Raw genomic sequence first — 21252 nt, forward strand, 5'->3', positions numbered from 1 at the left:
GGACATCCTCATCAGCACCGCCATTGATGGCGAATCCCTTCGTTAGAACCGCAGGACAATTGATGTTCACCTGGAGTCTGGTGGGAATAGAGTTGGAGACATTGACCTCATATGACAGGTTGAAGTTGGGAAGCAAGAAGCTAGATGTGTATCAAGCACTGATGCAACACGTGGCCAGGGATAATTCAGGCTTGTTTCTTGAGACGGATAATGTCAATGATGTCTGACAGCACCATCTTGGCGTGCCACCAAAGAGCAAGCGGAAGTAAAAACGTGGAAAAAAGAGTCTCAACGACCATCTTAAACGTGTATCAGAGTACTGGAATAGAAAAGCAAGATGGTTCCAGACTATCCCTAGAGAACCACAGAAAGCTAGACGAGGTGCGGAGGTTTTTTAACAAGAAGTTCGAAGAGGAACATGATGTTCACCGTAACCTGGCCTCGTCAGAGCAGTACTCGAGACTCAGCGAGAAGGGGGAATACCAATACGTGTCAGGAGTGATGGGAATAGCCTACAACCCCTTCTTAGACTCAGAAACTGGAGGCGCTCACAGGAACCACGAGGTAGCGGAGCTACTGAAGTTTTGGACAGAAAGAATAGTGGAAATAGACGCGGTGGAGAAAGAGAGGCCGAGCCTGGGCCTGATTCTTGAGAAAACACCAGAGGTGGTGAGCATACCGCGCTCGAACAAAAGAGTTGAAGTGAACATGGGTGAGGGAAATGGCTTGTTAATCGCGAACTTGGGAGTGGTATGGAAAATACTAAGACCATCCTGTTGCCTACATCCCCACGCGAGTCTGATCGAGGAAACCACAGAGCGAGTGAGGCTAGCACCAACGGAGGATGAAGATTTGGCAAAGTTGAGTGTGTTGCACAAACTAATCTCACCTCAGATGCAGGAGTCAGGCGAAAAGACGAACAAGCTCGGGTCAGCAAAGAAGATGGAGCCGGGTAGCTGTCTGGATTCGACGTGTGTGAACGGAGAACACACCTGCGATGGACGGTCATGTGTCAGGATACTGTCCTTTCAAAAAGAAGATCTGGTTACTTGGTTTGAAGACATCACGGAAAGGGAGAAAAGTGAAGTGCAAATAGTTGCGGAGTGTTACGCGAGAACTACGGTGAACATAGCGACAGCTCTCGGATTCTTCTCGAGAATGTGTAGTCTGCATTCTCTGGAGAGGCTAGAGTCTGAACACCATTTAGTGACGGCGTTGAGCGTGGAATCATGGCCTGGAGTGTTACAGGTGACTCAAAAACATATCCGGAGCTGGAAGGTTGGTCTCGAGGCAGAAATGGGGTTTCCCATGAGCGAAGCTTATGGCCTGCCATTGAACGCAAAATCCGTGATAGGGTCAACGATGGCCAATTTGTGCGGAAGCCACTACCCACTGCACATGGCGATGGTGGAAGCATCCAACCAGAGAATATTGGTGGACAAGGCCTTCTCAGTGCCCAAGTGCGTGAGGTTGGCCCGGGTATTGCATCACTCGCACAAGTTGTTGAGGAAAATCAGAGGGACAGTACCGAAAGAGTTGAGAGATGACTTGAGTGAAATCTGGGGAGAAGAGCTTTTGAAGTTGGAAAGTGAGAACACAAGCGATCACGAGAGACAAAACGTGATCGGAAAACCTGTGGGGGGCACTCCAAACATGGGAGAGAACGACACGATGCATGAGAAAATGATGGAGCTTGAGCCTCTCTTGGAAGCCTCGGGGGAGCGTAACCTCAGGAGCATTGAGATCACCCATGGAGAATGCCCATGCCACTGTTTAGCACAGACGGTGTGGTATCCAGACCACAAGAACCTTTGTCTGGTGTGGGATATGCAAGAAATTCGGTCGATCGGATTACCGGATCACCGGCAGAAGGTGACGCTCTTAGTAGTGAGTACGATGCTGGCTCTGAGATGGATAGAGGAGAATATAACGAAGTATCGGGAAGCAAAGACGCCAACGGCTGAGTCAATATATGTGATAGACTACAGCAGGAGACTCGAGTTGTTTGAAACTGCATGCAAAGTATTCGCCATACCAACGGAAGTCAGACACGTATGGAGCCGCTTGAGGTACTTTCCATGGTTTCGAGCGACACTGACGTCTTGGTTATACATGACAACGAAAGATCACATGAGAAAGCATCAAAAGGAGTATCGATAGTTCCAGGCCGAGATTGGGCCGGAAGCTTTCAAGAGACCCCTGTTAACCCATCGAAATGGGATCACGACAGGATGGAAAAGAGTGGGTAAAATGTCTAGAGACAATACCAAAGCGAGGGAATCGATACTAGAGGAGGACTTGGCGAAGAACGTGAGCCTGAGCCTGCACAACTCCTTTTGTTTGAACCGGGAATCAAGGGTGAAGGCACTACCCAATCAGGCAAAAAGGTTGCAGGAGCAAAGGGAATGGATGCGATCCTATGAACAGCTGAAGGCTTGGGAGGAGAACGTGATTAGCTCCGATGATGAAGAAGAACTGTTGAGACAGTTTGCCGTATCCAGTACTTCAGGAGACGGCACCTCCAAGGCGAAGAGTGCGAAATGAGCGGATGGTTCGAATGGATCTTGAGTCTTGACAGGGAAAGGGGGCTTGAGTGTGGATCCGGGTGAAACCTGGGTTCACGAAAAAAATTTTTTAACGAAACAGATATTGTTATTAATATGCTATATCTATTATATAAATCAAAATGCTGCATGACAATTTCCTTATTGAATGGGACAAAAGAAATTTTAAATAATTGGCTTGAAAAGCGAGAATTCAAGGGTGCAGGTGTGTGCAGATTTTGATTGCTGTTCAGCGGTAGTGTGAAAATTTTACATGGCTGTGAATTTTGGGGTGTAGATAAGCTTAAGTCTGCTGCGAACTTCTGTAAAGGACCACTGGCACTGTACCTTGAGCAACACTCGGTTTTCTGGGATTCACTGGCAGACGACAGCACGCGATGAGGAAATCGATCTTGAGTCCGGGGAGTATGTGCCAGTCGGTCATATTTGGAAGTTTGACCTTGAGAAAAGCAAGAGCACTTAATTTTGGGGTGAAAATTAATTTTTCAAAAATTCGAATGGAGCCTGTCATGCACGATTTTCTCGCGATAACTGAAAACCGAAAAAGAGAATTCAGAACGATCGAACAACAATCGCGGGAAAGTTGCCAGATAAAACAGTGGGAAATTGCTATTCGCAATTTCTGTCAGAATAGAACGAGAGTAGAGCTGTCCCATCTGAAACAGAGACAGGCGTATTCCCGAGAACTGGATTGTCATCACTCGATTGGATTATTATTTGAACTGAACTAGAGTGAATCTTCGGTGGAAAGGTGGACAGCTTGAGTGTCCCAATGGTTCACGAGAAACTACATCCTAGAGTTAAAACTTGTCCTTGTCATTGAAACATTAAAACTCATTTAGTTACATTATTTAATTCTCGAGTTAATTACCGACTGAAGTACTTCCCTTTCTTGAGTGTGCTACGATGTGAGTACTTAATTTAATTTTCTAGAGTGTGTTTTATGATTGTTATGTTGAGGTAAGGCGAGTTTTAGGTTGATCCATCTGAAATGGATCAAAGTTCCACTGTCCAATAAAAAGTAACTTAACGGATTGTTCCAACCCGGTTTTTAACGGCGTTCGTGTATTTTGGGTATCTAGAGACATAAGTATGGGGACGTTATTATTTCTAGAGTGGGGGATATTTTGGTAGTAGCCTTTAAGCTGTAACGGGTCGTAGTCTCATGTCACAAGCGAACCGAATTGGCTCCGACTGATTTGAGGTAGAAAAACACAAGAGATAGTGTCCCTGACTCTTGAGCCAATGGTTATAGGGCCTATTTTTCTTAAGCCTCATGTGTGACTACAGTAGACGAATGTTACATTCATCCGATTTTCTTTGATGTTAGTACTCGTTCTTTCTTTAACACTTGATTCAGTCATAAAAACGCTACACAACATAATGTCATGGAACTGTAAAAAAAAGCAGGAACAAGAACACAAAAACAATAGATGTAGAACATTAAAACAGTTAAGTATGGCACATCGGGCAAAAATATTGTCATAATAAGAGAAAGAGAAGTTCTCAAGCAGTCGAGTTTTCTTCGAGATACTCGTTTGGTGTAATTTTTATGTAAAGTGTAAGTTTTTACGCCTCAATCCAAAAATATTTAAAATGTATTTTGTTTTTCGTCCGACGCACAATGAGGTAATTCAGTCGATACAGCATCTGATCTGATTTCCTCAAAGCATCTTTTTTTCTTATTATTCATCCGATTTTCTTTGATGTTAGAACTCGTTCTTTCTTTAACACTTGATCTAGTTTACCAACTCTGATCTTGTATAATTTACTAATTTGTTTCTTTTTTTTTGCTTAATTGGGTCCAGGTTACGCAATGTAGACTGAGTTACCTTCTTTTTTGTAGGGTGAAAAGTTTTTGAAACCCTACAAAAATGTTTATGAAACCATGTTGATTTAATAAAAAAATTATAACCTTATTTTTTCATTGTCCCATTTTGGTTTCGCCTCGACCTAGATTTACCTAAGTTGGCTAGCGTAACAGATTTGCTTAAAGCGCGGAAATTTTTTTTGAAAGCTCATTTAACGGTGCTGATTGTGTTATTTCACAGTTTTCCCTCAAGTTAACATTGTTCGAGTGATTTTTTTTTATATGTCTAGTTTTTTTTTGTCACAGTGGCTTTATCTCGTTTTCTTTCTGCTCGTTATCTCGTTTTCTTTCAGCTATCTCGTTTTATTTAGTTGTTTTGGGATATAAAGATGAGAGCATCCTGTCAAATTTACCCCAAGATAATTTTGGGGAAAAGAATTGTTAAAAGATGATATTATTTTAGTTCCAGGATTCTTTCTTGGTGTTCATTCAAGCAATTATAGGTTTCTCAATTTATTTGGTCAAATGTTTGGGCGCTTGGGAATCCAAAAAACTGCTCTATATCGATGGTCGAAATAATAGCACAGAACAGGGCATCACAGTTATGGTAATGGTAACGACAGTTATGGTAACGACCTCTGCAAGAAACCCGCTAACAGTTGAAATTTTAGATAATTTTTGTTTGGCAGCGCCTGTTATAAATACATCTTGCAGGCGTACAGACAAAAATTTTACCATTAAATCTCAGTTTCAGAATAGAAATTTTCATATTCTGCTATTTTGCTTTAAAAATTTAAAAAAGCCCAGATAATTCATTTAGTTGTCTGAGTATCCACTTCGCCTTCTGCGCTGCTGTTAATTCGATAGGTCTTTCACTTGAAAGCCCCCTCCCCAGCCTAGACAAAATATATACACTGCGAATTTACTATCAAGGGGCGGGCTGTAATAGGAAATCTATCTATTATATATTTAAATGCGGGCTCAACTATCTCGCCACGTTAAAGCTTTTTCAACGTATTGTTTTTGCATGTTTAACGAAAGAATTTTTTCAAGTTCAAGCTAAATTGTATATTGCAATGGTTAATTTTTTTCTTTTTCGTTTTTCCAGGTTGAATTTAGTGGTTATATCACCGATTTTAAAATCAGCAGTCCAATAGTGGGATACTGCCAGGATTTCCCAAAGGGATGCGAATTTTGAGAAATTGCAATTCCCAACCCTGTAGTTAGGTGCTGTTAGAGTGCTCTAAAGGATTGCGAACTTGCCTCCAAATGTGACTGCTCAAGTCCTTGTAATTTTTCAGATATGACTTTTTTGTGATTTTTTTTAAATATTTGATATTACTAACCTTGTAGTTGAGTGCTGTTAGCGTATTCTTAGGGGTTGCAAATCTTACGTCCAAATAGACTGCTCAAAATCTTGTATTTTTCGAGGTTTGACGTTTTTTTAAATGATTTTTTCCAAAATTTTCAGTTAACTTAGATTTTAAAACATTCTTAAAATTTAAAAATCTCAACCCAGTACTTGGGTGCTGCCAGGGTACTCTCAGGAGTTTTAAATCGTGTCTCTGAATATGACTACTCAAATATTTGCAGTTTTCGAGATTTGACGTTTATGGTGATTTTGTTAGAAATTTTCCGGAAAACATAAATTTAAAAAGTTTCACACACTGAAATTCTCAACCATGTGGTTGGGTACTGTGAGAGTTCTTTCATGAGTTGCACGTCTTGCGTCCAAATGTGACTGCTTAATTGTTTTTTATTCCCGAGATGCGACGTTTGTTTTTTTAAGACTTGTTCAAAGAATTGAGATATAAAAATTTCACAAAATTTGAAATTCCTATCTCTATAGCTTTTTTGTGAAAATTTAGTTTATTTTTTTTTCATCAATTGAAATTCCCAACCCTGTATTTGTGGGCTTTAGAGTACTCTCAGGTGATGCGAATGTTGCCTCCAAAAATGTTTGCTCGAATCCTTGTAGTTTTTGAGATATGACGTTTTTGTGATTTTTTTTTTCAAAAAACTTTTCAGAAAACAAATGTTATTTTTTTTGAATGGTTGAAATTCTTGACCCTGTAGTTTGGGGCTGTCAGAGTGCTCTCAAAGAAGACTGCTAAAGTTTTGAAGTTTTCGAGACGGCGTTTTTTTGCTTTTAAAAAAAATTTTTTTAGAAAACTTCAATTTGAAATTTCTCCAAGTTTGAAATTCCCAATGCTGTAATTGGGTACTGTGAGAGTACTCTCAGGATTTGCAAATGTTGCGTCCAAATGCGATTGCTCAATTGCTTTGGTGAACGAGATGCGATGTTTTTTTCAAGTCATTTCAAAAGTTTCCAACGAACTGACGTTTAAAAAAACTTCAAAACTTTATGCTTTTTCAAAATTTGAATTGAAAAGTTTTGCAGAAGAAACGCTTTGCAGATTTTGAAATTACCAAGCCTGTAAATGGGTTCTACTAGAGTACTTTTCAAAGGATGCAGATCTTATTTCCAATATATGCAGTTTTTTTATGAGTTCTCAAAAATTCGAAGCAGCGGAGGTGCGTTACACGCTAGTTGATATTAATTAGATGTATGTAATTCGGCTTAGAAGTCTAGATAAAAAGAAATATGCTGTCTCACTCAAATTAAAAATGTTTTCTTTAATGATTTTTTGGTTTCCTAGTCATTTTTCTTCAATCTGCTTTCCTGTTTGTCTATAATACTATGACTGTCGAATATGACTAAATTATAGTTTTACGTCAGATCTTTTTTATCATACCACAAAGAAAAAACCACTAATTTGAAAAAAATGTTTGAAGGTTTTTAAAGACTATGGTCGGAACATTCTGTGCTACTTGCACGGTAACCGGCTATCCTTGTTTCTACTTGTCTGCGTTTTGATACTATGTTTATTTCAGAAAATGTTTTCTAAATCAATCAAGCTCAAATCAGATAACATGACCAAATTAGGTGAGCGCAAAAAATTGAAACAACAGGCCATCAAAGACTGGTCATTATTGAAATCAGATGAAACAGTTTCAATGGATATCGTCGAAGACCTTTTCTCGACTAAAGATCCGTTGTATACAAAAAAGTATCAAGTAGCAGAACGACAACAAATAACCGTCTACTCTTCATCATCTAATTCTATAGCTTTCGAACATGACAATCTGTTAGTTCCATCCTTGTTCAGTTTATGGAAACTGAAATTAGACAGGCCATTGTTTATAGTTGCGCCTCCGGTAATTGAGATTTTGAGTCGGGGTGCCAGTTTGATGGCTCCCGGTGTTCTCAATTGGGATACAATAACCAGCTTCGACAGAGGCGACCTTTGTTTCATTGTCGCTCACGGCAGCAATATTCCGACGGTTATTGCAGCTCTGCTGATGAGTCTTGAGGAGGTGCGAAGTTGTGGCTTCAAAGGAAAGTTAGCCAATGTACTGCACATGGTTGGAGATGAGCTTTTCAAGCTTGGAAGACAAAAAGTTCCTACCGAAGAGGAATACCTGCTGTGTAAATGCGACGAACAATTAGCATCAAATGGAGACAACACTGAAATAAACGAAGTGAGCGTATCTGAGTTGAAGCTAGATGAAAATCAGACCTCCGAATCGGTTGCCGAAGAAGCCAAAACTATGGAAGAGATACTCGAAATTTGTTTACTGACGGCTCTTAAGCTGTGTAAAAATAGTTTTCCAATTTTGTGTAGTACTTTTCAAGGTCAGTTTTTGATACCTGCTTGTCCTGATGGTTACTCAGTTGATGTCAAAAAGTCGAGGTTCAAGAAAATGTCAGTATTTTACAAAGAATATGAAGAGAAAGGCTTGATTAAGATTTCAGTTTCTGATAAAGATGTATGGAGCATTGCATCCGCTGATTTGAGTCATATAATCTTTCGAGGCTTCAAACCAATGAAAGTTGTTTCGCCTTCGGCTAAGAACGTTGAAGACGAAGAGGACGATTCAAATGTTGACTTCTTGCAAACATTTGTTTTTCCTGAAATAACTTCTGTTTACATCGCCTCAAAACCGTTTTCGAATGTTTTCAAACATGTGGAAAAAGGTGTCGTCCTCACTGCAAATGAAGTTAGGCAAGATGTTAAAGATTATGTTCTTGCCCATTGTGAAACTGGATCGAGCGGAGTTCTCTTAGACCCACCTTTGGCTTCGTTTCTTTTGAAGAAGAATGAAAACCTGTCTCATCTGTCGTGGCAAGACGTCAATCAGCGAAGTATCGATGCTCTGCAGCCTGCATATCAAATAAAAGGGGGAAGTTTCCTCAAAGAGGTGCTAGTTAAAGGTCAATCACATCCTGTTTTGAAAGTCACTACCCACAAACGAGCTGGTAATAAACACGTGACATTAATTCAGAATCTAGAGAAGTTTGGAATCAACATGAAACAGTTCGCTAGGTTCTTACAGAACCTTGCAGCATCTAGTTCATCTGCAACAACTGACAAAGCGACAAAATGTGAAATTGTTCAGGTGCAGGGAAATCAAGTCAAATTGCTGAGAAAGTTGTTCTTAGAACAGCTCAAATTTCCTGTTAAATGTATTGACATACCTAATAAATAAGTCGAAATAAATGAAGACTGAAGCTCTTTATGATTAATTTAGGTTACTTTAAAAAAATTAAGATTGAATAATTGCCAGTGATGCTTATGAAATTAGGCTCAATTAAGATTTCTATCTATATGTTTAATAGAGTGCTATTCTTCTTGCAGTTTTTTTTACCACTTTTACATGTAAGGGCAAGGGTTACATGTAAAGGCAACAATAAGCAAGGGTATTGCAACCGGGTTCTAGACTTTTTTTCGTAAATAACTTAGATCACAGGACGCATCTAGACTCGTCTTCTGGTGTCGTTCATAATGAATTCAAATGTTTTAGCTTCTCCTGCTTATTTAACTTGGAGTTAACGAATACAACAGGGTCGGCAAATCTACTGGGTTCGAATCTGACCAAGACCTGTTTTTTTTCAAACGAGACCTGTTTTTCAAATTTTATTTGTCGAGCTAAGATTTGTCTGCTTATGTATCGCCGACTTAATTGCCACGTCTTAGAATCGTTTATTTTTGCTGTACACAATTTTGCATTGTAGTTGCTTTTAGTAATTAAGCATTTTAAGTATCCGGTCGAATCGAATAGAAAATTCCAGACAAAATCAGGTACCAGAATTAATTATGGGAAGGATTAGAATTATATCTCATACCAAGCCCTGCAAGTAACTTTTATCAAAAACTTTTTTCAGTGTTGAAATAAACCAGTCTTAACATATTAGTTCAACGTCGAGCAAATCAACCAAGCGCGAAGGCTTTTAAATTGTCGATAAGTTTTTTTCAAACTGTGAAATTTTAGTTTCACTCCATTACTATGGAATTGCTATCGATTTTGCGTAAATTCTAGTCTTTCGTTGAAATCCTCATCATATCACAAAATAAGAAACGATGCAGTTTGAAAAAAGTAATTGTTTTTTTTTTTGTTTTGGTCGACTATTTCTATGCTACTTGCATGGCAACTAGCTACACTTGTTTCAATTTGTTTCTATTTTCTTCTCTTGTGTCTACGAACAATTTTAAAAGGTATTTGAGCAGTTTTTGAATACAAACATTATTAGTTTGAATCTTGTTTAACCCAGTTGGACTCGAAAATACTATCTGAATTAGATTCGAATATCTTAATTTTGGCATCCCGATGCTTACATTCTTTACGAGAATTTTGTGATTCTGCGAAAGTGCACATTATTTGTTTTTCTTTCCGATTCTTTGTTATTTTAAATGTAATGATTTTTTCTTTCTATTTTTTTGTCATTTTGAAATTTTTAAGTATTTAATCTTTATTTAAAAAGCAAAAATTCATATAATTCTCTCTTCGAACTTCGATCATTTTTTCCGGCGTTCTGTTTCTTTTTCACTTTTCCAACCATTGGTATTGCGATCGGGTACAAGACTTTTTTTCCCGTAATCAACTTTGTCCACAGGGCTGATTGGACTCCTGGTGGTACCTTGATTCACAATGAATTCAAAATGTGTAGTGTCTCTTGCACACTTGGCCTGGTGATATCGAATATGCTTAAGACGGCAAAGGTCCTGGGTTCGAATTTGACCAGAACCAGTTTTTTTTCAAACGGTTAAGTTTCCGGTTCAAAAAAATTCGGCCTGTTATTTGTCTGCTTATGTTTTGTCGGCTTAGTTGCGTTATCTAACAATCGTTTTTTTTTTAGCTGTAAACAGTTTTCACTGCAGTTATTTTTAGAATTTTAAAAATTGGGCCGAATCGAAATTTGTTTTTCACATAGGTTGTAATTTTAGCAGCTCGATTTGTTACAATTTCACTTTTTTTCTTCAATTTTTGTATTTTTGTAAGCTTAATAATTTTCGGCTTCATTAATATCGACTTGGTGGCCTCTTTTTGCGTCCTTACGACCGAAAGAAGTTTTCTGCGCATGTGTGTGCTCTGAGTGGAAAAGGGACTTAACATTTTTTATAAGTTGAAAATTTTTTGAATTTCTTTTCGGCATGAAGGGTCTTTTGGCGAAGCTTTTTTACCGCTTGGTAATTATAAATTCAAATCCCATCAAACATCCGGCGTATCTTACGTAGAGGTGAAGCATCTGCTTCAGACGGCTAAGATTTGCGGTTCGGGCCCTTTTTTTTTGCAAACTAGAGTTTTTGTGCGTTTACGGACTATCGTCCGTCTGTTTTTTTTTTTGTCGGCTTTGTTACGGTGCCTCAATGGTTTAGCTTTATTCCAAATTGCTGTAATTTTAATGCTTGAGACGACAGAATCCGGCAGTTACATTTCAGCTGAGAACTGTTTTTCTTGCAAAAAAATAAAAAAAGTTTGGCCAATTTAGATTATTGTGTCAGCTTATATTTGTCTGCTTAGTTCCGGAGAAAGGACTTCTTTGAAAAGTTGGCTTCTGTAGTGCATTACCTAAGCTCTTTGAAGAGTTTGTAATAGTGCAGGAAATTTTCCGGATATTTTGGACTTCGGTTGCAATTTTCTTTTGACAAAAACGATTTTTTGAATTTTTTTCGTTTGATTTTCATAGTCATTCCTGTTTGTATCGCAAGTGGTGAGAATCTCAGCTTCGCCTTTGTGCAGAGCTTTGTTTTTGACCCCTCCCTAAAGGAATTTGGAAGGGAATGTAGCCTAGGGTGAGTTTTTTCTCAATTTTAAGTACCTGAAACAAAGCTCGTATGGAGGCCAATTGTGATATCATATTAAAGCATATTGGTCTTCCAAAAAAGTTGGTTCAATGTTGAGGAACACTGGTTATTTTGAACCATCAAACTTTAACTAGATTTGATTCTTCAACTTGTGTTGATTCTTTAAAGCTGTAAGTTGTGTAAAATTTTAATTCCAATTAAATTTTTCAGGCTCAAAATTTTTTGTAACATTTTTATTGTGTTAGCCTACTTTTTTGAGATATCGCAATTTTTGAAAAGTTTTAGTTTGCGCAGATTTATCTTTTTGAGTCGTTTGCTTAATTGCAAACAGGCGTTTTTCATAGTATTACATATTTTGTTTGATTGTATGACCAAGTTTGCTTTTAAAGCTATTTGGTTAAGTACTCGTAATTTTTGAAATATCGTAAGGCTCTAAGAAAAATTTGCCGAATAGGAAATTTAATTTCGTACAATTTTTAAGGTTTAGTTTTCTGGGTAATCGATGGAAAATTTTTCTTTTTCTATTATTGCCTATCATGATTGAAAAGATGGTCTGCTTCTATTTTTGGAGTGAAATAACTAAAAAAAAAAACAGAAAAACCAGAGGTTTTTTTTGTGTTTTTAAATTTGAGACGTCAGCGTTGTATGTATTTCTTGTCGTGTAGGTATCTTGTTGACCCTTTCTCAATAATTTTTGAAAAAATGTAGACCGTTTTTTCCTGAAGCTTATTGTAAATAGAACTCTGCGTTGGTTTCTGCCTTGAGTTTTCTAGAACTCTTTGATCGGAAGTCTGTTTTGAATCGAAATCACAAAATCAAATACGCTGCTTTTCTCCTTGATTTTATTTTCATGACTTGCGAGTCAATTCGATTGCAGAAAATTCTGCACTGTCACTTGGTAATTTCAGATATGGTTTGAGGAGATGAAAACATTTGACCTCGAGGAGGAGATTTTCAAAAATGTGGACGCGGACCCAAAAGACATCGTCCCTCGGTTGCTGGCGACTATCAAGGAAAAAGTGAGTTCCTCAGACGAAGAGGCTAGAAATATGTTGATATTTTCCCAACAGGCTGTAATTAGAAGTTTGCATGGGAAAATTGGAGCGTTAATAGAACTGAAGCACGAAGAGAAGGAAGCTTTTATAGGTAAGAAAATTTTAAAGGTTATTTTTTACATATTGAAATGACCAAACTTTTACATGCACAGCACCATTAATTTTCAAGGTATGATTTTGAAAGCAGTCTTTGCTCATAGAAGTGAGTTTGTAAGGAAAAATGGTTTTATCTCACCTAAATTTGACACCAGTAGTGATTTCTTTGCGATAAATAATCCTGGACTGAATGTTCCAGATGTCGACCAAATGCAACAGAAAATTGAAATTCCGGTCAAAAGCCTGGTTGAGTTGGAAACTACACTTCAAGATGTGGCAGAGAATACTCAGCAGCCCTTAAATGTGAACCCTATAGTGGTGCTACAATCTGGCGACTTCGACCCTTCGATGGGGTATCCGGCAATTGAACCCTCAACTATGCAACAGCTGCTCATACTAGCGCCTACAAGAGTCACACCTGTTTGCAAGGGTCCGTTGAAACTAAAGAATCCGCAAATTAGTGTTGCTTGTCCAGTTAATTCAGATATTGATACCCAGAACCCGAATGCGGAAACGCGCAGTGCCGGTTTGAATGAAAAAGACATCGATATGATAGCGAGAAAGTATATGATCCCGATTCCAGCCAGCGACGAATCAAGTAAACTAGAAGAGTTAGAGTCGTTTGCGAAAGATTTCAGGACGAGAAGGATTAGACTGGGATACACGCAGAATGACGTCGGACTCTCCTTAGGTTGGTTAAGTAACCGAACGTTTCATGCTACAAACGTTGAAAAGTTATAGCAATAGGAACAGGTGTCTTAGATCAAAAAGAAAGTGAACAATGGACTAAAGATAACCACATTTATAAACGACATGCTTCGATTTAGTCTCCTGCATTTATGCTCTTTGGAAGAAATAACAGAAAGTTCATATCAATCATTGAAGTCGTTAATGAAACAAGAGTAGCAGAGAATGTTCGCATCGCATTAAAGTATACAAAAACTATACTATTTCCACTCCCTTCCTCTGCCCATTTTGCTTTTGTTTCAGTTTTTGAGGAAGGGAGTGGAAATGGTATAGAGTCACGTACAAAGTTGACATTTTTATTGATTTGAAATGGTTTCATCCGGCGTTCTGCACGTACTCTTGTGCTGAAAATGAATCTGGAAAAAAAATTAAAAAACGAGACTAATTTTTCTCGTCACGAAGTGTTTGCGACTCCGAAACACCGCTAAAAGTTCTGTAATGACTTAACCGAGCTTTCTTTGAAGGTTTCGCAATAGTTGTGCTATACTATGAAATTTTTTTCCTTTTGAAAGGTGCACAAAGGGGTCCCTATGAAATGTGCACAAAGAAATGTGCTCTCAAAAAGTGCATATATAATTAAGTGCATCAATATTTTGAGTTTCCTGAAAATAGAATCTGGAAAACCTATATAAGAGTCTTCTCGTTCACCACTCTTAATTAACCCAATTTGAGAAAACGGCACATTGCATAGGGAGTGCACATTTCTTTGTTTAATTTTAGTAGTGTTCAGTATAGGTTTTTAGTATAGTGTGTCGGCCATATTTGACCGACACACTATATCTGGGGCACCGACGTTTTTTTTGAAATCTGAGTCTGATTTGCGTGAAAAACACCGCGTGTTCACAATGATAAATCTGATTTCATGGATACTTTCAGGCAAGATATACTCGAGCGACTTCAGCCAAACAACAGTCTCGAGATTTGAGGCCCTGAATCTAAGTTTCAAGAATATGGTCAATCTTAAACCATTCATGGAGAAGTGGATCAACGATGCAGAACGACACAAGACCTTAGTGGAACAAGACACAGATGGATTGAGCCTTGAAGACCAGAAGACGCTGGAAATATTCCAGAGTTCGAAGGACAATCTGGGACACCGACGAAGGAAACGACGTACTTGCATTGATGTGAAGACGAAAAAGGCGTTGGAGCAGTTCTATAATGGTACGATACTAAACATGTAATTCTCTGGTAGTAAGCATTTAGTTCTCAGGTGTTTCGAAAGTCAAAACTTTGTGCCGTAATTCATGTTTTAGATAAACCTCATCCCACCCACGAAGAATGCTGTGCAATAGCGGAAGCCTTAAACCAGGACCGCAACACAATCCGAATCTGGTTTGGCAACAGGCGCCAGCGAGACAAGCGACTGATGCAGTTGCAGAACTCAGTGTTCGCCCCAAGGGCTTCCTTCGCTTCAAGGCCATCCATGGATGTTTTCGACAACCGTGAAGTAGTTTCGTTGGACGATTCAATGATGCCAACATCTTTTGATTCGTCGGAACTTCAAACGATGCCAAATTTCAGCCAATCCGAAGCTCCTATTATGCCACAAATAAACAACTCGGAAGTCTCAACTGTAGGCTCACATAATAACGTGCTACAACCTTCCGAGTCGTCGGCATTCTCGACGCCGCAGCAAAACAACTCTGCGTTCAGACCAGTTTCGCAATCTACCCAAAACTGAATTTTTGTTTTAACTAGTTTATTCGAATAATTTATACATCGGCAATCTAGATTCGATTTCCGTTTGTTTTCTTGAGTGCAAATAAGCGAAGTGATTTATCACTTATTTCGGTCGTTTGTTTTTTTTTGTTTAAGAGTTATGAACATTGTGAATACTCTTATATAGTTCTTGGTGATTTTCTTTTCACGCTCAGTTTTGATTTTTTTTGCGGTTTGACCTTGTCTTATTTTTAAGTTCTCTTCATTTCTTTTGTAAAAAGAAAGGCGAACTCCTCTATCGAACAGCAAAATGTAAAGGTCATAAAAATTGAGATCGAATTCTTTTTTCGAAAATGGAATTTGATTATCAGATGTCCCAGCGAAATAAAAACTTTATCTGTTGACTCTGTTTCCTCAAACTGGGGTAATCTTATTTTAAAAAATACTGCACATAAATTGTTCGTTCAAAGGCATTTTTTTTTCTTTAAAATTCGAAAGTTGAAGTTTTTATAAAAACAAGTCCGTTTTTTTTCTGTTTCCATTCGTTCATGACTTTTTCCAACTGTCAGTTGGCTATGTTTTTTTTTAGAAAAAATTCTCCCAAATTTGCTTTTTTTGCGGTTTGATTTTTAAAAAAGTTTACTTTCAAATTCATCTACTTAAAGGAAGGCAAATACCAGTACTTGCAGATTCTCATTTTGAATGCGCTATCTATCCGATATCCAGTCAGTACAAATAACACGAAAAAATTTGAGTGGTTTTAATCTAGTTTTTAAAAAAAGGTTTTTAAGCTAGTTAAAAAAAGGTTTTTAAGAGTCGGTGAATATTGTGAAGTATTAAATTTTGTTCACGCTCAAATTTGATGTATAGCGGTTTGCTTTTGATTCATTTTTAAGTTCAGTTCATTTCCTTTTTACAAGGAATGCAAACTCCACTATCGAGGAGCAGTAGTGAAAAGGTTGCGTAACACGTGATCGGTTCGGAAGTGGATTTTAATTTTCAGATTTTACAGCGGAATAAGAAGTTTAACTATTGATCCAATTTTCTCAAATTGAATTAATTTTATCTAAAAAGTGTCAATCTTAAATTGATTTTGAAAGTCAAAGAGCTTTAAGGCCATATACTTTTTACTTCGACATTCGAAATTGACGTTCTTTTAAAAAAAATGTGGTTTGTCAAAAGTTATTAACAAAGTTTGGATTTAAAAAACGAGAATATGTATGTACTGGTAATGCAGCCAATAAATATCAAGCAAGAAAACAAAATCAAGAAATGAAGTCAGAAGTTGATGTTTTTCCAGGGAAAATTTCGCCTTTCTCAAAATTACATATTTGTCAGAAAACGAAGTGTTTTGTAACCATTTCTATTTTCGTTTCTTACTGGAACTTGTTTTTTTTTGAAATTTTGAATGCTGTTTTAGATTTGAAATTGAATTAAGCAGCAAGTGATTCATTAAGTGATGGCTGAATTAGTAGCTCCTCCTTTCAAGAACTGGAGGACCACCCTGGAACGACTGGAAAAGTTTTTATCCGACAGTTTTTTCCAGAAATACAACCTCACCTCACAGCTGCAAACAGAACTGAAGACGTTTCAGAACATTCCATGTGTCAAATATCAGACTGGGAGACCTCTTTTTAAGGATATTGATCTCAAAAAATTCGAAGAAGTCGATGTAAAAAGTACTAAATTTGGACCCACATGGTCGACGTTTTGGTTCAAACTTGAAGTTGATCTTCCTGCTTCAACTTCGAAAGTAAACTTGGCGGAGTTCTCCACAATTGGCTTAGTCTGGAAATGCGACTGTGAAGCGTTAATTTATGATGTCAATGGAGTGTCGTTGCAGTCTTTTTCAGAGGAGAGAACTTTCTTTCCTTTCGAGGATCCGAGGTTTCAAGGAACTCTTTACGTGGAACTGGCATGTAATGGGATGTTCGGAGCAGGGGAGCATTGTATACAGCCTACCAATTTGGAGAAGACCTTCACTGTCAGTGAAGTGAAATTAGTTGTGAGAAATGACTTGGCCTACAGTTTGTATCATAAATTGAACATGATACATGATTTGGCAAAGGAGATGGGACAAAATACTGTTTCAGGTGGGTGTCTTTTTAAGTCTCAGCCTATGAATAATTGAAGCTTACAAACTTTCTGAAAACATTTTGAGCAGATTATTCAGTGCTCTTTGTTCAACAACTTGAGTTTAAATAATGAATTCCTGGCGAGTAAAATTCAACTCATTGTAAAATCAAACGTTTACAGATAAATTGTTTTAATTGATAAAAAAAAATTGTTTTGCGATAGCGCCGTAGGTTTTAGCATCCCGTTTTCTTTCGTCTTTGATTCTGTATTAGCGTCTGTTTTTTGTAAATTGTGAAATTTGGTGAAATATGAACAATTTTATTTTTTGTTTAATTTAATTTAACTCAGAAACGAGTTCATTGATTTTTAAGCGAATCCAGTGTTTTTAAGATTGAAGGGTTCAATCACTGAAATTAGGAATATGTTTCTGTTTAGGAAGCAACGCTCTGTATACTGCAAATCACGTGGTCAATTTGCTCCACAAAGAAGGTTTCTCTGCGCAATCATTGCAAGATGCATTGTCGATTGTAAATAAAATCTTTCCACCACAAACAGGGACGAAGCATTCCGACGAGCATTTAACAATCGATGCGTTTGGTCATTGTCATATCGACACGGCATGGTTATGGCCATATGACGAAACGAAGCGAAAATGTGCACGGAGTTGGGTGAATCAAATCAAACTAATGAAGAAAAACGAGAACTTCAAGTTCGTGTGCTCACAAGCGCAGCAGTTCAAATGGGTCGAAACTGACTACCCTAAATTGTTCCAAACTATCCAGGAGTTCGCAAAGAAAGGACAATTTATCCCTTTAGGGGGATGTTGGGTTGAAATGGACGGAAATCTGCCGAGTTGCGTGTCATTTTGTCAGCAGTTCCTGTATGGGCAGATGTATTTTAAAGAAAAGTTCGGGCAGTTTAGTGATATCTTCTGGCTGCCAGATACTTTTGGATACTCCGCTTTGCTGCCTCAAATAGCAAATTTGAGTGGAATCAAGTACTTCCTGACTCAGAAATTGAGCTGGAATCTGGTCAATACTTTTCCTCACAACTCCTTTATTTGGGAAGGTGAGACTTGAAGCCAACTTTTTTTTCAAAAATCACGAAGATTTGTAATACACCGAACAATTGCAAGGATTTTTTAATGGATGCGTTTTTAGTAACTTTTATTTAAAATGTGCATTTTTATATTGATAATCACATTTGACATGGTTGCATAATCGTTTCCTTTAAAAAATAACCTAACTACATCGTTGATATTCTCACGCTTGTAAAAAAAATTAAGCTGTATAATTTAACAACTAGATTTGCTCTGAGGTTTTGATGAGACAGCAGAATTGAGAACCTCAAACCGAATAGATGTATGATTTTTTTCCAGGCCTCGATGGATCTCAGCTACTGACTCATTTTCCACCCAATGACAACTACTGCGCTCGTATGAATCCAAGTGAACTGCTGTTTGCTGAGAAGAACTTCAAAGACAAAGGCAGATCTCAGGATGCGATGATGCTGTTTGGGTTTGGAGACGGAGGAGGGGGTCCCACGGAGGAGATGTTGGTGAGAGTCAATGCTCTGCAGACTGACCATAAAGTGGCCGTGCCGTCTTGTGTCACAACCACACCAACACAGTTCTTCGAGAGGTCAGGACTAAATTCTTACTTTTTCTTTAGTAGCAGAGGGTTCAGGTGACATTGAGAAAAAGTAGGAACATAAATGCTGAAAAGCTCAAACGAGAACGGCTCATTTTGTGTTGACGTATGGTGGAAATTCATTAATTTAATAAGCATGTAGCACTGATTTGTCGTCTGTGATACTTCACTCTTATAAAGTTGAATCTATTTAAAAATCAATTTAATTGCTGTGCTTGATCCATCAAATGATTCCAATATTTTATTTTAGATTGGACAAGAACAGATCCAGCCTGTGCAAATGGGTGGGGGAGCTGTACTTCGAACTGCATCAAGGCACCTTCACATCTCAGTCCGAAATCAAACGTCTGAACAATCGGATGGAAAACTTGTTGCGCTGCGCCGAGTTCTACGTCGCAGTTCTCAGAATCATATCACAGAGGGACTCGAACTCAATGCCTCCAGAACTGGACATTGACAAAATGAGAAGTGCTTTGAAAAGTGCTTGGGAGTTAGTTTTGTGTAACCAGTTCCACGATGTCTTGCCTGGAAGCTGTATCGAAGAAGTAGCGAGGGATGCTGTCGATTATTTTAAAAGAGCCGAGAATCTAATCAAGTTCCAGTTCTCAAGCGAAGTGATCTCATGTCGAGTGAACTTATCACAATGGTCTTTTGATGTTCAATCTGTCGAACCTCGTCGTTCGGATCCTCTGTTGGACGTTGTAGTTCCTAAAGTTAACCTGTGCCTTGAAAACGAATATTTAAGAGCAGTGTTCAAGCCAGATGGAACGCTCGAAAGTCTCAGCGCTTGTGGCACTAAGCAGAATTTGGCAGCTGAAGGTTCCCCCCTGAACGTGTTCAAAATTGACTCAGACATGCCTCTGTTTTGGGACGCTTGGGATATTATGGATTACCATTCCGAAACTGGAGCGAACATCTCAGCTGTTTCTCACAGAATAGAAAATGGCTGTTTTGTCTTCGAGTTCAAAATCAGTGACAATTCTAAAATGTCTATGAAAGTTTCTCTGCCTAAATGTGAGCCCTACTTGGTTTTCGAGTTGTGTGTTGATTGGCAAGAGGCGCATAAACTCTTGAAAGTTGAGTTTGAATTTGATTTGAGAGCACAGCATTGCAGTTATGGATCTCAAATTGGTTTCGTTGAGCAAACAAACAACATGAACACTTCGCAAGATACAGCGAAGTTTGAAGTTTGTGGTCATAAATGGGCAGCCATGCAGCAATATGGATACGGCTGTGCTGTTCTGACCCCGGCTAAATATGGCTTCAGGGCCCTGGATTCAAAGTTGGCTCTTTCTTTGCTACGCGCCCCTAAGGCGCCCGATGATAATTGTGATATGGGCAATCATTCAATAAAGTATGCTTTAATGCCGTACGTAGGAACATTCCAAACAGCTGATGTCCAGAAATGTGCTAATGATTTCAACTTGAATACGGACGATTTTGTTGTTTCTATTCCGAAATTGTCACCACAAATGACTGAAGTGACAAGTGAAGGAGCGTTAATCAAAGTGTTGTCGAAAGCGATTAGAATTGAGAGTTTTCAATGTGCGTATGAGATGCCCAATGCATACGTGTTGAAACTTTCCGAACAGTTTGGCTCCTCTGCCCAATGCAACGTAGCTCTTTCGTCACTCCTGGGAATGAAAAAATATGCTCTTTGTGATATTCTTGAGAGACCCTTGAGCGAGTTCGCTGATATTTCTGAGCGCGGAGTGATAATAAATGTGAAACCATTCAAGTTGATTTGTATATTATTGATAGCTTAAGTAATCACCTAAACTGAAATGTATCTTCAACCTATTCTGCTCCCCGAGCTTGTTAAATATTAGATTCTGCTGAATGTAAAAGGGCGTTATCAATAATGTTACCGCGAGAAAATGGTCGTAGTTTAGTAAAAGGAACAGGAATGATTGCTCGGTCTTATAGCGTATCTTGTTTTTCTTAGTAATTAATTGAATGCGCTTGAAGTTCTCACCTTTAATTATAGTTATTTTCAATCTGATTGTGGTTAAAGGATATAGTGGACTGTACTCATATTGAGCAAAACCACCTGCGGATTCTCATTGAAAATAAGTGAGTCTCAAAAATAAGTCTCAGAAATAAGTGATTGCTAGGATTTGCGGTAACCGGTGTTGAAGGTCATGAAGATCTGAAGGTCATGAGTACAGACCTTATTTGCGCTGAACAGCAAAAATGTTGGTTACATAGGCGCATTCTTATTTTTGCTTAGTGAGCCATTTGCAATGACTTCTTTTTTGGATTTAAGTTCAACAGCTGGAATAGCAAAATGGATATACTATGAATAGATGGCAAGAGTCCACTTTAAAAAGTTAGTTATTCCTTCTCCCGTAATCCACCGTTTGTGATTTGATGAGTATTTTGCATACATCTGTATCGTGATTGCATCCATCTGTAACTTGGTTGAGTTAGTCTCCTGTTGCAAAA

The 21252-nt window shown here is 38.2% G+C and overlaps 4 protein-coding genes across 4 annotated transcripts in view; 3 read left to right on the plus strand and 1 right to left on the minus strand.

Annotated features, from left to right (window-relative positions):
* Nucleotides 1-18942, minus strand: part of LOC134857213 (rab proteins geranylgeranyltransferase component A 1-like) — a 79824-nt gene extending 60882 nt beyond the window's left edge. The window contains exon 1 of the mRNA XM_063873587.1: nucleotides 18933-18942. The gene's annotated coding sequence lies outside the window, so the exon portion shown is untranslated. The remainder of the gene's footprint in view (nucleotides 1-18932) is intronic.
* LOC134854386 (eukaryotic translation initiation factor 2D-like) lies at nucleotides 7273-9017 on the plus strand. Its single transcript, XM_063870617.1, has one exon. It carries the CDS (start codon nucleotides 7273-7275, stop codon nucleotides 8923-8925), a length of 1653 nt encoding a protein of 550 aa, XP_063726687.1. The 3' UTR covers nucleotides 8926-9017.
* On the plus strand, nucleotides 12435-15160 carry LOC134854395 (POU domain, class 2, transcription factor 3S-like). The gene is made up of 4 exons (XM_063870630.1): nucleotides 12435-12668; nucleotides 12873-13364; nucleotides 14297-14584; nucleotides 14677-15160. Exons 1-4 carry the CDS (start codon nucleotides 12446-12448, stop codon nucleotides 15102-15104), a joined length of 1431 nt encoding a protein of 476 aa, XP_063726700.1. The 5' UTR covers nucleotides 12435-12445; the 3' UTR covers nucleotides 15105-15160.
* Nucleotides 16506-20892, plus strand: LOC134857212 (alpha-mannosidase 2C1-like). Its single transcript, XM_063873585.1, has 4 exons — nucleotides 16506-17175; nucleotides 17594-18226; nucleotides 18537-18798; nucleotides 19058-20892. The coding sequence occupies exons 1-4, from the start codon at nucleotides 16542-16544 to the stop codon at nucleotides 20571-20573; spliced, it is 3045 nt and encodes a 1014-aa protein (XP_063729655.1). The 5' UTR covers nucleotides 16506-16541; the 3' UTR covers nucleotides 20574-20892.
* The last annotated feature ends 360 nt before the right edge of the window (nucleotides 20893-21252 follow it).

The sequence above is a fragment of the Symsagittifera roscoffensis genome, chromosome 1, assembly GCF_963678635.1.
Source record: "Symsagittifera roscoffensis chromosome 1, txSymRosc1.1, whole genome shotgun sequence".
Lineage (NCBI taxonomy): Eukaryota > Metazoa > Xenacoelomorpha > Acoela > Convolutidae > Symsagittifera > Symsagittifera roscoffensis.